This window comes from Candida theae (assembly GCF_024610275.1).
Source record: "Candida theae strain CBS 12239 chromosome Unknown scaffold20, whole genome shotgun sequence".
Lineage (NCBI taxonomy): Eukaryota > Fungi > Ascomycota > Pichiomycetes > Serinales > Debaryomycetaceae > Lodderomyces > Lodderomyces theae.
Window position 1 is genome coordinate 85,082 of NW_026261331.1, and position 17,626 is coordinate 102,707.

Here is a 17,626-nt window from a genome sequence, read left to right on the forward strand (position 1 = left end):
AGAGATGGTGTAGAATGAGTTGGAACTGGAGTTATAAGACTCTACAATGCTAGGTGTAAAACCCAAAGAACAATCTAGCAAACAATTTAACAAATTTATAATACATAAACGTAGATAGCTGGAAAATAAATAGATTCAATACGAAGGTTGACATTTAGTTTACACATACCAGATAAGTTGAGCTAGTGATGTTTTTCGACTGTGTTCTGGTAATACAAGATTATCCATCTCTCCTCATCCCTACACTCGATTCGAAAAAGTTCCAGGTATAAACAATTCAAGCACTAGCGTAGAACAACGTGTATGTATTCTCAGTGTCGCACAACTTGATTAAGAATGTCGCAGTTTATTACATCACGACACCACCCAATTTTTTTTTTTTTTTCATTTTTGGCACTTTTGCTTCCGAGGCTTTACCAGCCATTTCTCTACCTAAATATCGTATGATACAGTGCACAACTTTCAAGATCAGAAGAGTAGATACAATAAGGATATATCACACCCTAGCTACTAAGCAAGAGGACATCGATTGTAAGTTAAAACAACTGTAATCTCACTTTACTTGTGAACCTTCAAAGCAACACAGGCAGATCTAAGGTTCCAGCAGCAATCTAGAGAACAAGAGAAAAAGCATTTCTATAACTTAGTACCCTCTGTAAAATAATATAAGGCTTCATCAAATTGAAAGGAACTATGTAGTAGTAATAGTAGTAGTAGAAGAAGAAGAAGAAGATTTAAGCAGACGACACATCAAAAGTGAAAGACCATATTGCTTCCACCTTTCTTCTCTTCTCTTCTCTCCTCTCCACAATGCATCATTTCTCCTCTCTAACTTACAACTTAGATTTTGGTCTTGGGTCCAATTGCTTAAAGACAGACTCGATAGCAGTGGCCTTCATCAAGTTACCCTTAACCTTCAATTTACCATTCATAAACAATTTTTGTCCATTGGCTTTACCTTCAGCCAACTTGACGAAATCAACATCCTTCAAAATCAACTCAACGTCACCCTTTGGTGGAGAACCGTCAACTTTCTTAATGGTACCGGCATTCTTCAAATCCAAGGTCCATGATTGGTCTTTACCTTCCTTGTTCTTCAAGGTGATGATGATGACAGCATTGACTGACTTTTTGGCAGCTTGAGAAAGTTCAGCGTTTGAGAGACCTTCTTCAATTTGCTTAAAGTATGGGCTGGCGTTGAATCCTTGAGCTTCGACAGACATAGTAGTGGTAGTTTAGGTGTAGATATAAGAATAAGAAAGTTCTTGATTAGAGCAAAATTTTCAAATTGTGAGAAATTGAAGAAATTTGTTGATCAATTTATATGGTTTGCCTCACTTACCAGTTGGTTTGTCATTTGTGGAGGAAAATGGGAGAGAGAGAGAGAGAGAAAGAGAGAGAGGGGTTATATGCAGGTTAACCCCCTCTTTATTTGTTTTTTTTTTCTTTCTTTTCATGTGACACACCGGATTTAGTACATGTACACTACCTCTATATATACACTGGTAATTGTTAGTGCTATTATTATTATTATTATTATTATTATCATTATTACTATTATTACTATTATGATTATTATGGAAGTTTTTTTTTTTTTTTTTTCCTTTTTTTCACATGTAACATCAGCAATACTGCTAGTGGTACTTTCACCAGGCTTTAATTCCTCCCTATCACGCACATATGAATACACTGTGGATCTCCATTAATTAACCTCAGTCAATTCTTACACAGTATTTGCGTATTCCATCAAACTCCGCTCATTTATCTACAAATTCAGTAAGAAAACGGAGTTTTGATACCCTTCTTTTTTTATCATATGCTCCTTTCTTGCTAGCTTTATAGACCGCTACCCGTTGTTGAGAAGTATTATTCTTACCTGCGTAATATTATAATACATTTGTACGGTCAAAAGTAATTTAAGTAGTTTTAAAGCTTGTCATTCCCCAATTAGGTAATTTATGCTTTCTCAACGTCCTCGGTTCGCATTATGTAGCACTATAAATTTATCCACAGCACACGACCTTTACAGGACAAGAATTTAACAAGCACAAGACAGCAACAATATATATTTGATGTGATATCTTCTCCTGTTTTACGTATGCTTACGGAGTTTTCAGAACGCTGCCCCTTCTCCCTCCCCCTCCCCCTCCTCTTTCTCCGTTTGTGGATGGACAATTACTAACCGATGTTGTTGATGATGAAAGATACGCATAGTTGTTTCAAGCTAACATTCTTTTTTTAATTTGTATTTTTTTGTTTTATATTTTTTTTTTTCGCTTTCGCACCTCGGTTCTCTGCAAACAGCCCTTTGCTCATCCTTCCCAACCTCTTGAACTCTTAATCCATATTTACTCTTTTTCAAGTGAAAGATTTTCGCTTCTTTACATTGACGCCATACATTCCACCAACACAGTGTTTCCTCAATCACATACTCAATTGATTGTGGTGAACCACTTGCGAGAAATAAGTGCTTCTTCTGGTACATGTCTCCATCAATACTATTGATCGACTTATACGCTACCACGTCCAAGAGCTTTAGAGCTAGTACTCTCTACTGATGACCTCATAGTTGACAATGATTATCCGTGGTGTACCCATTTCTCTTTCCTTTCCTTTTCTTTCCCCACATTTCAAAAATTCGCAGAAAAAAAAAAAAAAACAAAAATTATTGTGACGCTCCGGAAGTAACACAAAACGTAGGAGCTGACACATTTGAATTATCCTTGCTGCAAAAATTAAAATCAAACAGCAGATGAAAAAATTAACCTCAGAAACGGGGCAAAGCTCAAACAACGTTTACATATTGAGATTGTTTTGTTTATTTGTCTCATTTACGAACAAATCAAGAATCAGAATTCGCGTGGAAAAAAAAAGAGTCGTACCACGTGACATACACTTGACTAACTCCAATGTCGTAACATGTTACGACATTGAAGCGATTTTGCGACAATCTCATCTCTTCCCTTCCGAAAAAAAAATAAAAAAATATCTTCTTCGTTCTTCACTAGTTACCTTTTGCAACACGTACCGCTGCATTCTACAATCACGTCTAACTCCACAGGGATGGCATTCACATCAAAGGCATCCCAGCATCAAGCTGAACAAACAGTGAATAAGTTATTTGCAGATATACTACATACCCAACCTACAACAAGCACAAGCACAAACAACAAGGATGATGCAAAACTTTCATCCACACAAATCCTAACCAACCAACTCCACCGAGGCCCCAAATCTACAAGAGCCAACCCCAAGTCTCAATCAAAAAATAAACGCAGCACATTGCAAAAAAAAAACAAAAAACGTGAATCTCAAGATAAAAAATTTGAAAAATTCATAAAGTACAATCACATTCTATCGAAACCCGCCTCACAACAAACTGAGTCTGACAAAGCATACTTGCGGAAACTAGTTCGCAAAAACACAAACCAGATTAAAAACTTGTCCCACATTGACGATTTCGAAGTTGAGCTGGAGTTGCAATCGGTTAAATTGCAATTATTGAATGATTTACAACCGACTTTGCTGCTGCTGAAGCGGAGATTGCGCAAGAAATTGCTCGTCCCAAACAAAAAGAGTGAGCATGGTGAAGGGGATGGTGATGCTGTGACTAAACAAGAGTATATTGATTTTGACGACAAGGTCAAACGCGGGTTGATTTCTATGCCAGGTTTGACGCCAGGTTTGGCCCCAGTTGACTACAACGAATCAGAATCAGAACCAGACACCTAATAGGAAACTCTATATGAATGTATATATATACATTATATACACTGCATTTGTCCTCTCTCAGCTACCGCATCTCGTACAAGATTTGTCTCAAGTCAATGGCCAATTTCCTCACACTACGCCTCTTGTCATCCAAACACACTTCCAACCGCTTCACCACGCCACCCTTGAACCTCTCAACCACACCCACGTCAAAGTTTGTGAAAACAAGAACCAAGTTGCTCAATGCCGATTTTCGCACATCATCATCATCTCCATTTCCATTTCCATCTCCATCTCCATCACTAGAGCTCAGTGTTGTTGCTAATTGGACCAAACTGGTGACTACGGTTGATAGCTTCAGTTGCACTATAGTGGCATTCTCCTTGAGAATGATTTCCAATATGCTCAACCCGGCCTTGTTGATCAATCCTTGCGTTTGAGACTTTGTGTTGTGTGAGATGGCACTGAGTACAAATGGCACAAATGTGGATAAATGTGGCACCAAGATTTTCTGTGGAATATGGGGCAATATCAATGCCAATGCCTGGATGCTCAATAAGTCAGTCTCTCCACCACTTCCACCATCTCCATATTCATGCTGCTCTTTGATCAAGTAGGGCAACATCCGCTCAAACACCTGTTGCTTATACAACAACTTGACATTGAGATTGTTCACATTAGAGATGATTTTCCGCGAGGATAGCGATGGTGGTGTATTTATAAACAATTTCAAATCAATGACAAGCAAAGGCAACGCATTGACAATCAATTGCTTATCACGAGTTGATGTTGTTTCCAATTGCAACATTTTCAACAACTCATCCAAGGCCGTCATTATCTCCACTCTCGGCTCAAGTTTCATCAAGTGCGCTTTCAAGTTCCACACATATACTTCAAAATCATTCACATTGGTGAATGACAACGTAGGCTTGAATGACACTGGACCAAACTTATTCACGACAAGACAGAGATGTTGCAAGTATTGTACTCGCAAGTACTTGTCCGTGAGAGTTGTCAAGATTTGCGCCACGACTAACACAGAGTGCTCAGCAGGTTCATATTTGCATGATTTGTCAATACCTGACACAATCTTGTTGTAAATAGTCATGTATGGCGTAGGATGGAGTAACAAATTCCCCTGGTATTCAAATACAAGCTTTGGTTCCACCGCATCGGTACAGAATACCTGATACATTTCCTCCAATATGGACTGATGTTTACTTACATCGATGAATCGTACAATGAAACGAAGCAAATCACCACTCACTTCCAACAATGCCAATGCAGCTCCATCAAACCCACCCACACTCAGACCCTCAACCACCGGAACCAACCGCTGCAACACACCCATCAATTTAGGAATGAACTTTCTATACCATGAATTTGTCAAAAATGGCAGCACAGTCTCCACTTTATTAAACAATTCAATGAAAAACTCAACAACAACCATCAATGAATCAATGGTAAAATTTCCCCTACTCATAATCCTGATCGCGACAACTTCCAAAACCTGATGATTTGTCGTCAATTGTTGTATAATACCAAGGACAAACTTGAGACGCTTAGTGTCAAACATATCATCATCATCACCACTTCCCCCCTGAGTCAAGATCGGATTGACAATCTCATCAATTATGATGGACGTGAACGCCGGTTCTTTTTCCATAGTAGAGGACAATTCACTGACAATCTCATCAACAACAACATCCTTCTTGCCAACAGACACATTCTCCTCAATGATGCCTTTGAAAATTTGCAAGATTAGTTGAACATTAGTAGGGGATAGGAACTTGGGCAACGTCATCAACTTCGTCAATTGTTGAACCACTTTACACCTCAATGTCTTTTCCAAACTCGATGAGTTGGCCAAGATTTGACAAAGGAAAATGAGCAAGTGGTCTCTGTACTTGACCAAATTCGATTCGCTTTGTGGATGAGCAATCAAAATGAAACCTAAGTTGTCAACCAAGTCACGTTGCTTGGCTATGTTTAGTGCAAGATCTTCATTTTTATCCATATCCATATCCATATCCATATCCACATCCGCCTCATCCTTTTCCTCCTCCTCCACATTAAAGTATTTCCCCCACACGCTGGATCCAAACAAGTAACCAACAACAAAGTTGTAATTGGCCACAGATGTGCTCGCAAGGGAAGCAAGAATCACCACGGATGGCTTTGCTTTATCCTTGATCAAATTGGGTCCCAACTCATCAACAATAGTTTGCAACATGCTCGTTGAATCGGGCAACTTCACCACAATCGATTCCAAAATAACCAATGTTTGAAATAACACCTTCACTTCATCATTGTCATCGATGGATGAGTAATCTTCAGGCACAATACTCTCCATCGTGGGCTTAAATGCAGCACAATCATTGTGCAAAATTTCAAATTTTAATGCATTCCACAAAGAAAGCCAATGCGAGGCAACTGTATCAACACGGTAACTCTCCACACATAACTTGATGGTGCCTAGTGTCTCATTACGAATAACCGGGTTTGTAGATGCCAATTTCTCCACCAAGCTCGGTATCGACTCAGAAGCAAATCTCGACTGTGATGCAATCACTTGCCGCAACTCCAACTTCAACTGGCCAGCGGTAATCTTGTACGGGTCATTTGCCGGAGGCGTAAATGAAATAGGAAAATAGCAGAAACAAACATCAAATAAATCAGTAATGAACCCATTGTGTAGATCAGAATCGGTGAATTCAAACTCCTCATTAATGGTCTTGTTCAATTGAAACGATTGCAACAAATTCCGAGGATCCTTCTCTCCTGAAGCAATATGAATAAATGTCTTGACGTACAAATCAGCCACTGAAGCGGAGCCAATGATGAAAGTCTTGTTCTCCAATAAACTATTCATCACTTGAAACGCCTCGTATCGGACCTTTGCCAAATTGTTTCTCGGCTCGTATTCATTCAAGAGCTTGGTCAAGATCTTTTCACTATTCAAACTAGCGGTGTAATGTTTACACCGAACCAAGGAATTGAGACCGCTCAAAGCATGAACCAAACTCAATTTGTCATTGAATTTATTCATCAAAAAGTCAACCATGACACCAATATCCTGTCTCGAAAGAAGCTCCTGTGGCAATTGTCCCAACACCGAGCTCAAGAATTGCATACCGCGACTCCTCATTGCTTCATTGTCGGAAGTCAATGTGGGTCCTAAATATTGGACAAATTGAAGTAATGTGAGTTGAGTTGGGAAAAGATCAACAATTTCAGAAACGTAATTTTGTGAAATGTTTTGCTCGTTGTTGGTGTTGTTGGTGTTGTTGCCAACAGAAGCAACATACTGACTTATCAATATAGGTATGCTGTGAGTATCAGCAGACATTGTGCTTGTGAATGAAGACTCGATGAAGAATGTAGTACGACAACTCTTTCCATATATTTTCAAAATTCCGCCATCGCTGCACATTTTTTTTTTTGCGCGCTGTTCCTCCCATCATTTCCCCCACCATCATCATTGAGCTTCCAACGGTTTTTTTTTTAAAAAAATAGAACAAGGTGTGACGTAGTGTGACATAGTGTGACATAGTGTGACATAGTCTGATGTGTGTGTGGAGGTGACGTGAGTTGCCACTAGATAGCATTGCAGATGAAGATACGCATTGAGAGTAGCGGAAAGGGGGATTTAGACTGGTGACGCTCACTTTGCCCAAATGTTGAGATGTGGATTATGTAAATTCCAGAATCACAAATCTCTCATGGTATGCCAATCTCAGTCCTATACCCACAGACGATTTTTGATCTGGCAGCTATGGCATCTGCCATGAATATATCTCTGTCTATACGCTTCAATCTATGGCTGGTCTGGTCTGTGGCGTGATTGCACTCTCTCTGAGCTACGCGAAAATTGTAAAAGGAAAATCTTTTTAACTCAAAACATCCAGAGATCTCCCAAGCAAAAACCCTTTCCCCCCCCACCAGAAACAAGCTTAATCCATGATTGAGATACCTGATTTGGATTCCATATACATCCCGAAACTAGAGCAATCTGGAACAGCCGATGTTGCCGCTGCTACTTCAGCTGAGCAGAATGGGTATTTGGGGTCGACAACCTCCCCCAACTCGGTCCCACCTAGATCCATCGATCAAGAGCCCGAGATGCAAGAAGTAGGCAGCAGCATTGATGGGTTTGACATAGACAGCCTAAACTTTAAAAATGACTCGGGGCTATCGTTTGGCAACATCCGCTCTCAACAAGTTGATTACGATACACCAACATTGGCCACAGGATTATCCTTTTTACCAAACAATATCAATGAACATAAAACTACATTCAAACTACAGGAGCCACCAGTTAACGGACGCCAGGACGCATCATTAGATCTACATTCATTCGAAGCTAATGACCAAGTGGGGCCTATAGAGACTCCGAGAATCGCACTTAAGTCGCAATACACTCGATTATCATTGAACCAACTGCTAGCGTCCCCCATGTCGATGATGCACGATCATACTGAACCATCACCACAACTACCGGCACCGCTATCTTCAGCATCGTTGCAGAATGTACTCACCATGGACGAAGGACTATCGCGAAAGAATTTGGCAACAGATTTCAAAGCTCCCGCAGAGTACACTCTACATATCATATTCACCCAGTTTGTACGATACGCAGAACGGAAATTGAATGTGTTTCTCGACCATTCTGATGAAGCTTCGTTGCTTGGCATATTTGCCGAGGGGGCCGACCCTCAATTTGACAAGATTGTGGAGTCGTTGGGCTACATAGCCAGGAGGAAACCCAAGCCAGTGATTGACAGTGTCATGTTTTGGAGGAAATCAAAGAGTGAGGTGGCGTCAAATGCGGCACAAGAAGTGGAAAAGGCATTGGTTGGTGCTAAAAAGATTCAGCCAGAGGAGTTACAGCAGCAGCAACAGCAACAACAGCAACAGCAACAGCTGGCACCAACACCACCGCCACCGAAACCAAAGCGCTCCCTCAGTTTAATGAGGTCAAAGACTCATCGCCGAAACCAGTCGTCTGCTTCCACAACTTCTTCAGACCCAGAGTTTCTCAAATTGAAGCAAGCAGTGGACTCACAACTTGATGTCGTTAAACAAACAGCAATCAATGCGGAAAAGAAGTCTCTTGTTTCGATTTACATTTTGTGCCGTGTGCTTATGGAAGTTGTCAAGCAAACGCCTAATGAAATAATGGGCGAGGATCTTGGCGACAAGTTGGAGGAGATTGTTTACAATCAGTTGAAAACAAGCGATCCTGCAAGCACTAGCCAGTCGATAATCCGTGCTGCAAATTGGACATTGTTGGCTCAGTTGCTAGGGTTGATGTCGGAGAAACGATTTCTTAGTGTCAGTGATCGATTTGTGTTTGATTTGGAGAAATTGCCACAACGAATAAACCACCAGGAGGAGGCCAGATTGCACCTTCTTATTTCAGGTATGAACTATATCAAGTTGAACCATTACCCACCTGAGCTTTTTGAAGACAGCAAGGAGTTTATTCAAATCCTTGCCAAATTTTTTGAAAGAACTACAAATGATGCAATTCTTTACGCGTATTGCGACTCGATATCAAGCTTGATTCTACCCTTGGCCAACAACTTGACAGCAGAAGCCAACGACCCTGGATGGAATGAAGGGATTGAGAAAATCTACAACAAAGCGATTGATGCGTGGAGAGTGTGCGAGAATAATGCATCGCAATCGCATTCTTTTGGAAGTGGCTGGTCCCACTTGATGAATGTGATTACCGCAACCTTGTCCGTGTCGCGAAAGGACCTATTCTCATCCAAGTGGTATGCCATCATTGAACAAAATGTATACAAGTTGAAGCCGAAAGCCGATGCACATGAAAAAACTGCATTTGTGGTGTACATCAGTCGGTTGTTGTGGGTGTACTTTAATCGTGTTCCCGACTCCCTCAACTTAACCATAAAGAGGTTGGATGAATTTTTCAAGATGGTCTTGTTCCCCATGGGGAAAAAACATTGGCTCATGGTGGATAATGTTGATGCTGTATCACAAATGATTCAAATTGTCGGGTACAATCATCTCAACTATACCTTGGAGAATGTATTGCTTCGCTTACTACGTGAGGCAGGACATACTTTGGAACATCTTCAAACAGAGAAGCTAATGGTTGTGGCTAGGTCTTATGTGAGGGTATTGAAGGTGTTTGAGCGAGAAGAAAAGCCCCCATTCCCAGGGATAGCAGAGGAAGCTCTGCCGGCTTTTGTACTGGCCCATGCACTGGCTTCCTTACTGACTTCCTTACTGGCTTCTTCACCTAATTACACTCAATATGTAGCTCCCTTTCGGTTTGTTGCAAAGAATAGCACAAACGCTGCTTTCCATGAAGAATTTAGCAGGACGTTTGGCTCGCTTTTGAAATTGCTTGATCAGCAGTATGGAATTGCTTTGGTGGAACCCAAATCGCTGTCGTCGTTTACATTTTTCAGTGAAAAAGTATCAATCAAGAGTGTTCATTTGGAATTGTTTGCTGATTTGATTGATACTACTCCATACATTGATGTGCCATTGAAGCAGTTGGCAGAGTTGTTGACTAGAAACGCAGTTCATTCAAGTAGGAAAGTACAGGATGCTTCTGTACGTGCATTGAAGCTGCTATGCATGAAGAAGAACCCGACATCGTTGTTGAACATGTATGCCAAATTTGCATTTCAAATGTCGGAAAAGACAAGCGTGGTTTATGATTCAAATTACTTGAACTCGCCGGCTTTTTTATACTTGTTGAAGTTGTACACGGAGTTACTCGAAACTTGGTTTCAAATGTTTAAGGAGAAGGAGGAGATTGAAGAGCCAGGAGATGAATTGGAATGGAAGACAATCATTAACCTGGTGGAAAGCATTGAGGGAAACGGATTGTTTTTTTTGTGCTCACAAGACCCACAAGTTAGATCTTATGGTATCAAGGTGTTACGTATCGTTGATCAGTTTGATCAAGCGATATACAATCTCACAGAGGAGGAGTCCATCAAAACCCATACACGTAACTCATCACAACGAAATCATTCTCGAAGCTCATCAAAGTTTGCTGCTGATGTTGGTACTCGAATTATTCATGTTCTAGAAGGGACTGAATTCCACGACATCATCAAACCGTTCAAGAAAGAATTGAGTCTTCCTGAACGTCAAAGATTGACTCGATTCAAGAATGAGAAGAATGTCTTGATCAAGGTTGCTGAATCAGATTATGGAATCGACTCTACAATGTGGATACGGTTGTACCCTAAAATCCTCGAAATTTTATTCGTCAAGTGTCCAATGCCAGTAGCAATGTGTCGAGATATCGTTTGTGTCTCTCTAGTACAAATGCATGAATTGGTATTGGACTATTCTGAAAACTACAAATCAAGCACATCATCATTATTTTCAAGACTGGTCCCCTCAGTGGCTCCTGAGGTGTTGGTTAACCAATGGAAATTGTATTTGGTGTTTGCTTGTATTACATTAACGACCACAAATGAGCAAAAAATATCCTTCCCCACTCAGCCAACCCATGGCAGAAAAAAGTCATTGCAAATGTTTATCCAACATCAGAAAATCACAAGCGCCAAGTCGATTTTCCGTATGGTTTTGCCATTGCTCAAATCACCACAAATGATGGTGAGGGAGGCGGTTATTGTGGGATTGAGCCATATCAATGTCAATATATTCAAGACGTTTTTGGAAAATGTGCCGTTTGAGTTCAAGCTGAGGAATTTTGCTGAAGATCGATTCAGGATAGAGATTGTGCACATATTGATGAATGTGACTGCAAAGTACAAGGAGGAGATTTACGAGGATGATTCGATTGTGGAAGACTTGATAACCGTTGTCAAGAATACGAAATCGTTTCTAAGCTTGAGCACGGTGCAAGTGGATATTGATTTCCAACGATTGCGTCGATATTTTTGTGAGTTTTTGGAAAATGTGTTTCTGGGATTACAAGGTGACAAATTGGATTTCTGGTTACCTTTTGAAGCGAGAATGTCGTGTTTCAATTATCTTCGTGAATGGTGTGGGTATGGGGATACTGAGGAGCGGTACAACATCATCAAGCAGAAAGTGAAGGATTCACCGGCGGCAATTGCCCTTTTGGAATTTGAGAGGAAACGGTTGGAGCAGGCGGCATTGAGCTGCATGGCGATATTATGTCTGGGGAAAATCACTCAGGAGATTGATATCGGAGCCGGAGTAGCTTACGTTTCATTTGACATACCAGTGTTGTTGAATTGGATACACGCATTGTTGGAGGATGGACAAGAGATTGGGAAAGTTGCATTGGCAAATTTACTTCAAAACAATTACAACCACGAAGAAGTGGTGAAGGAGGTGATTAAACAATCTTGCACCGGATCAGTCTATTTCTGCAGTTTTGTTGATGCGTTTTTAGCCAAAAATAAGCTGGATGATGTTGCGGATGAATTGTTTGTTTTGGCTTGTTTCTTGTGTGGTAGTCAATACAGTCAAGTGAGACAATCTGCATTCAAGCTTTTGTGTGAGTTTCAGAAACGGTTGGGTGGGGCTAGTTTGGATGAATTTGAGGAGGATGTGTATGGAGATGGGCTTGGGAGAAGAAGGGGATTACAAGGCATTGCAAGGGCTGTTAGTGAACTGCTGCCGGACAGACCACAAGATCCGCTGCGAGACCGGTTGTACACCCGCATCTCCTATTTGTCACGATTCTACAACCATGTGCCATTGGAAACAAGAGAGAACATCACCATTATCATGACTACTTTCTTGCAAACAGTCAAGCTAGAAGGTGAGCTGTCGATCATGGTGTTGAACAATTTATTTGAAATTGAGATAAAGTTTGGGGCAGAGGCCATGTGGCGCGCTCTCTGCAAGGAAAATTTCGACTACATATTTGAGTACATTGTCAACACTTGTCTTGAGCATCGTAATGCGTATCTTGTCGATAAGGCACGACAAGTGGTGGACATTTTAGCAGATTCACATTCTGATAAGTACCATGTCTTGAAGAAATTGATTGCTAATTTGCAACCAAAGATGATGATTCCACCTGCAGCAAAGCCTCAAGAAGCATGTTCCTACCCCTATGTTGCTGACTTGTATCAACTCCATAGTGACAAGGATGCTGCGTTTTCCCTTGGTCAGGTATCAGTCATTTTTTTAGTCGACTTGGTGGAAAAGTGTTCCTTTGTGATTGAGAGTTTGCCGTTGTTGTTGCACGTATCCTTCACATTGTTGGACCATTATCTTGTATTGGTTAGAGACAGCGCTGGAAAGCTTTTGATACGATTGATTCACGCATTGAGTGGACCAAGCGACGTTATATCACAAATTAGAACTAAAGATCGGATCAGGAGCTTGTGGGTGTATGATGACTTAGACAAGAAGGGCGCACGGACGCCAAACAATATGATTTCATTGGTGAGAAACGTTCTTCAAGTGTTCAAGATGCCCACTTTGCAAGATGACTGGAGCAGAATTGCCTTGACTTGGGGTACCACTTGTGCCGTGAGACACAGTGCTTGTCGATCTTTCCAAATATTCAGGGTCCTTATTTCATTCCTCGATTTGAGCATCTTGAAAGCAATGTTCCACCGTTTGTCAAACACCATATCTGATGAATCCACCGATATCCAGGGATTCGCTATGCAGATATTGATGACATTGAATGCGATTGCAGCTGAATTGGATTCGCAAATGTTGATTGATTTCCCACAACATTTTTGGTCAAGTGTTGCTTGTTTGAGCACGATCCATGAGCAAGAGTTTGTTGAAGTTTTGTCAACAATGAACAAATTCATTTCAAAAATTGACTTGAATGCAACGGATACCATCAATTGCCTTATATCCACATTCCCACCAAAATGGGAGGGGAAATTCGAAGGATTGCAGCAGATTGTTACTGTGGGATTGAGGTCGTCAACGTCATGGGAACCGACATTGAGCTTTATTAACAAGTTGTTGGTGTTGAAGGACTCTGAAATTGTTGGCATGGGAGACTCTCGAGTGATTACCGCCTTGATTGCCAACATGCCGGTTTTTCTCAATGAAGAAGCGGATGTTGAAAAGACTGCACTTGCAATTGCCAACTTGGCTAAACCGCCACTTGCCAAAATCTTGACCTCGTTGGGCAAGAACAAGTTTCGGTCAAAAAAGGATTTTGTAGTGCAGGTTGTTGCTACCTTGAGAGATTTGTATTTTGATTATGAGGTGATGATTTTGATTTCGTTGCTCAAGATGCTTAGCAACCCAGCTATTAGAAAGGAAGTGTTGTTTTTTCTCAAGGCACTCATCCCTTACATCAACTTCAAAAGGGAAGAGTTTCTTGGACTTGGTGCTGACTTGATTTCGCCATTGTTGCGCTTACTCTTGACTGAAGATGCTGACGATGCATTGGAAGTTTTGGATGAGGTGGATGAGATTTCAGGATCAATTATGGATAGAGATATCCTCAAGAACAAAGAGCTTGCCACGTCCTTGTTTGGAGTACCTCAAGATAACGGTTGGTCTATCCCCATGCCGGCAGTCACTGCCGCCAGTACGCGTAACAATGTTCATGCAGTGTTTTCCACTTGTGTTGTTGCCTCTACTGAGGAAAAGGAGGAGGAGATTCAATTCCATAGAGAAGAGTACCCGGTGGAGGATACTGGAGATGCAGTGTCCGTTGAAGAGAAGACCCTGCTTAGCAATATGTGGCAGGCGCTTGATGACTTTGAAGGGTTTTTTGAGAGTAGCATTGGTGAGACTACATCACGGTTGGATGAGTTGTTGAAGAGGGGGAGTGGTGTGAGGAGAGGGGGCAAGTAAAAGGGATAGAAAAAAAGAAAAAATTGAAAGAGTTGGCTATAGCTAGTGATAGAGACAAGTAGGGGCAAAAGATGGAAATATAAGGACAACTCATTTACTCAAAACTATAAACCATAAGCTATATATATATATATATATATATTTTAAAATATCTATTCTCTAACAATGATTGAAGCAGCACCTTGACCGGTACCAATACACATACTGGTCAAACCAATCTCACCTTTCTTCAACAATGGCAAGATGGTTGCGTATTGACGGGCACCAGTGGCACCCATTGGGTGACCCAAAGCGATAGCACCACCATTCAAGTTGACCTTTTCCTCTGGAATTCCAACCGATTGAATAGAGTACAAACATTGACCAGCAAAAGCTTCATTGATTTCAAAGACGGAAATGTCGTCAACACTGAGACCAGTCTTTTTCAAAGCCTTTGGAATGGCGACAGCAGGACCAATTCCCATAATCTCTGGAGGGACACCAACAACCCAAGTACCCAAGTACTTGGCGAGGATTTCGTACCCGTGCTTTTCAGCAAATGAACGTCTCATCAACAAGACTAAAGCGGCACCATCGGTAACTTGTGAAGCATTACCGGCAGAAGTTGAACCATCCTTCTTGAAAGCTGGTTTAATCTTGGCTAATTTTTCAGGAGTGACTCCATTACGGATTCCTTCATCTTGATCAACGATAATCTTTTTTTCGGTGACATTGTCATCGTCGTCTTCCTCTTCAACAAAAGCTTCAATAGGCAAGATCTCAGACTTGAATTTTCCTTCCTTTTGTGCCTTTTCAGCTTTGTTGAAAGAAGATGCAGCAAATCTGTCCTGCTCTTCACGAGAGATACCAAACTTTGAACAAACGTTTTCGTTGGTGATACCCATTGGGATTTGACACTTTTGAACTTCTTCATTGTCTTCCATAGCTGGATCGTACTTGGTGATGGCGTTTGGACCATAGTCCTTCGACATAGACTCAACACCACCAGCAAGACCACAGTCAATCTCGCCAAGACGGATCTTGTTGGCAACTTCAGAAATGGCAATCAAACCAGAAGAACAGAACCTGTTGATGGCGACAAATGGGGTAGTGTATGGAAGACCAGCTGCCAACAATGCTGCTCTGTGTTCAAAGTCACCACCTCTAGGACGCAAGACATTACCAATAACAACATCTTGAACGAGTGATGGGTCAACTTTGGTCTTTTTGATGAATTCAACAGCAAGTTTGTTCAAAAGGTAGTCGGAACTGACATCCTTGAAATTACCTCTTCCACCCTTTGTTAAAGCAGATCTGTAAGCTCCAACGATAACAACGTCATCTGGAGATTGTTGAGTAACTTTGTTAGACATGGTGAATATGTGTATGTGTATGTGTAAGTGTTTGTTGTAGGTTTAAACTAAAGAAAGAAAGAAGAATGAATGAAATAAAATGAAATAAAATGAAATGAAAAGTGGAGTTGAAGCGGGCGATTTTTATTTATTTTTTTTGTCTTTCAATTAACTTTTTGTTTATAAGGGTATAATAAGTGTGTCTGTGATTTATGATTTGTTATAATTAAAATTTTTTTTTATATCCGCCGGTTGTTGTTAATTAACCGAGGGAAACGAAAAACAAAAAAAAAAAAAAAGCATAGAGTAAGAGTAAGAGTAAGAGTAAGAGTAAGACAGAGAAAGAAAGAGAGAAAATGTGGGGTGCGTGGAGAAAAACAAAAAAAAAATAAAAATTTAAATGAGAGGAAGGTCATGTGACAGCGGTTATTTTCTTCTTTTTTTTGTTATTTTTATCGCCAATAAACTATTACTAACCAAAACTTTAACTCCATGTTTCCTTTCCTCTCCTCTACAGCATTTCTTTTGAGGATACAATCCACCCTATCTAGCACATAAACGGTTAAACAATATTGTACAATCTTGCCTGTTCCATGAAGTGTTGCACTGCATACTAGTAGACATATTGTATTTGTTCAACAATTAATGCAATGTCTTGTCGTTATACTCAGAAGTTTGTATATAGATACCTTCTTCTTGAGTTTATATCTTCCAAGTATACTTTATGGTTTGATAAAATTGACTAACATCATCTACTACTGTGACTGCACTACAAACCATCTGTTCAGCAGTTTTCGGTTGCCTATTATTCAATCTTTCAGTTTATTTAATTTCGCAGCCAAAAAGGAATCAGTTTCGCATTAGGAAAAGCGCAAATCATTGATGAGGAATACAGCTAATCCCCAAGACAAGTTCACTGTAGTCTTCTTCTTCTTTTTGCACTTTGGTTCAGCACGTTTCCCACTTCCACATCATACAATGGTATCGCTTGTTCAATTACCCGATGTTGTAATTGAAACAGTGCTTGGCAACCTCAATCAACATCAAACCCTCGCACTTGCTCCACTTCATTCAAAGTTATACTATCCAGCCAAGACCAAGCTATATCATTACATTTATATTTACGATATAATGCACAATCTAAAACTAAGCCTGAAATTAAGCAAGAATGAGATCACTTTTCCAATTCCTGGTTTCACATTTTTTAAGCACATGAACAATTACAGTACCAACAGGGCGACGATAATCTCTATAGAGACTTTTGAAACTTAAACTTGAAAAAGATGGATCCAAATCAGGCTATAAAGTGTTTTCGGTTTTTGCTGTTCAAATATACTCTTCCAATTTACAGGCGATACATGAACACTCCAAAAACATCAAATATTTGGTTAGTCAGATTCGAGAATTAAACTACCGCTGCTCAATTGACGTCTATATACCTTCTGAAAAGGTTCTTCCTTGGTATTCCAAAACCGAGCTGAAACTGCTTCCGTATATCAACAACGCTAATATTGGCGACAAGCCTCTCGATAAACACAGCTCCTAGGCGGTATATTATCAGCCGCTTACGTTTCGGTTTGAGTCTGGGTATATTCATTACCCGGATGAAAGGGGTACCGTAAGCTATGAAGCGCATGGCTTGGTTCCGAGTTTCTCGAAAATGAGCCAGAATTTGCATTCGTGATTTCAATAGAGTTCAACACCTTTTCACTCCGCAAACTATTTATTACACTTGTTAAAGGCGGAATTTATGTTTTTCCCGATTGCAAACTTGATGAAATTTACCCAAACTTGGTTCTGCTTGGAATTTCGTA

At 40.5% G+C, this 17,626-nt stretch overlaps 5 protein-coding genes across 5 annotated transcripts; 2 read left to right on the top strand and 3 right to left on the bottom strand. All coding sequences in view use genetic code 12, as the record gives it.

Moving 5' to 3' along the window:
- Window positions 1-833: 833 nt before the first annotated feature.
- On the bottom strand, window positions 834-1,223 carry KGF57_000141 (uncharacterized protein; the record flags this gene model as incomplete). The annotated part of the gene is made up of 1 exon (XM_051750612.1): window positions 834-1,223. One exon carries the CDS (start codon window positions 1,221-1,223, stop codon window positions 834-836), a length of 390 nt encoding a protein of 129 aa, XP_051611326.1.
- A 1,840-nt stretch (window positions 1,224-3,063) lies between these two features.
- Window positions 3,064-3,732, top strand: KGF57_000142 (uncharacterized protein; the record flags this gene model as incomplete). Its single annotated transcript, XM_051750623.1, has 1 exon — window positions 3,064-3,732. One exon carries the CDS (start codon window positions 3,064-3,066, stop codon window positions 3,730-3,732), a length of 669 nt encoding a protein of 222 aa, XP_051611327.1.
- A 61-nt stretch (window positions 3,733-3,793) lies between these two features.
- On the bottom strand, window positions 3,794-7,060 carry MET18 (Met18p; the record flags this gene model as incomplete). Its single annotated transcript, XM_051750634.1, has 1 exon — window positions 3,794-7,060. One exon carries the CDS (start codon window positions 7,058-7,060, stop codon window positions 3,794-3,796), a length of 3,267 nt encoding a protein of 1,088 aa, XP_051611328.1.
- A 611-nt stretch (window positions 7,061-7,671) lies between these two features.
- Window positions 7,672-14,481, top strand: CAS4 (Cas4p; the record flags this gene model as incomplete). The annotated part of the gene is made up of 1 exon (XM_051750645.1): window positions 7,672-14,481. The coding sequence occupies one exon, from the start codon at window positions 7,672-7,674 to the stop codon at window positions 14,479-14,481; it is 6,810 nt and encodes a 2,269-aa protein (XP_051611329.1).
- Window positions 14,482-14,633: 152 nt separating this feature from the next.
- On the bottom strand, window positions 14,634-15,833 carry FOX3 (Fox3p; the record flags this gene model as incomplete). The annotated part of the gene is made up of 1 exon (XM_051750656.1): window positions 14,634-15,833. The coding sequence occupies one exon, from the start codon at window positions 15,831-15,833 to the stop codon at window positions 14,634-14,636; it is 1,200 nt and encodes a 399-aa protein (XP_051611330.1).
- Window positions 15,834-17,626: the final 1,793 nt, after the last annotated feature.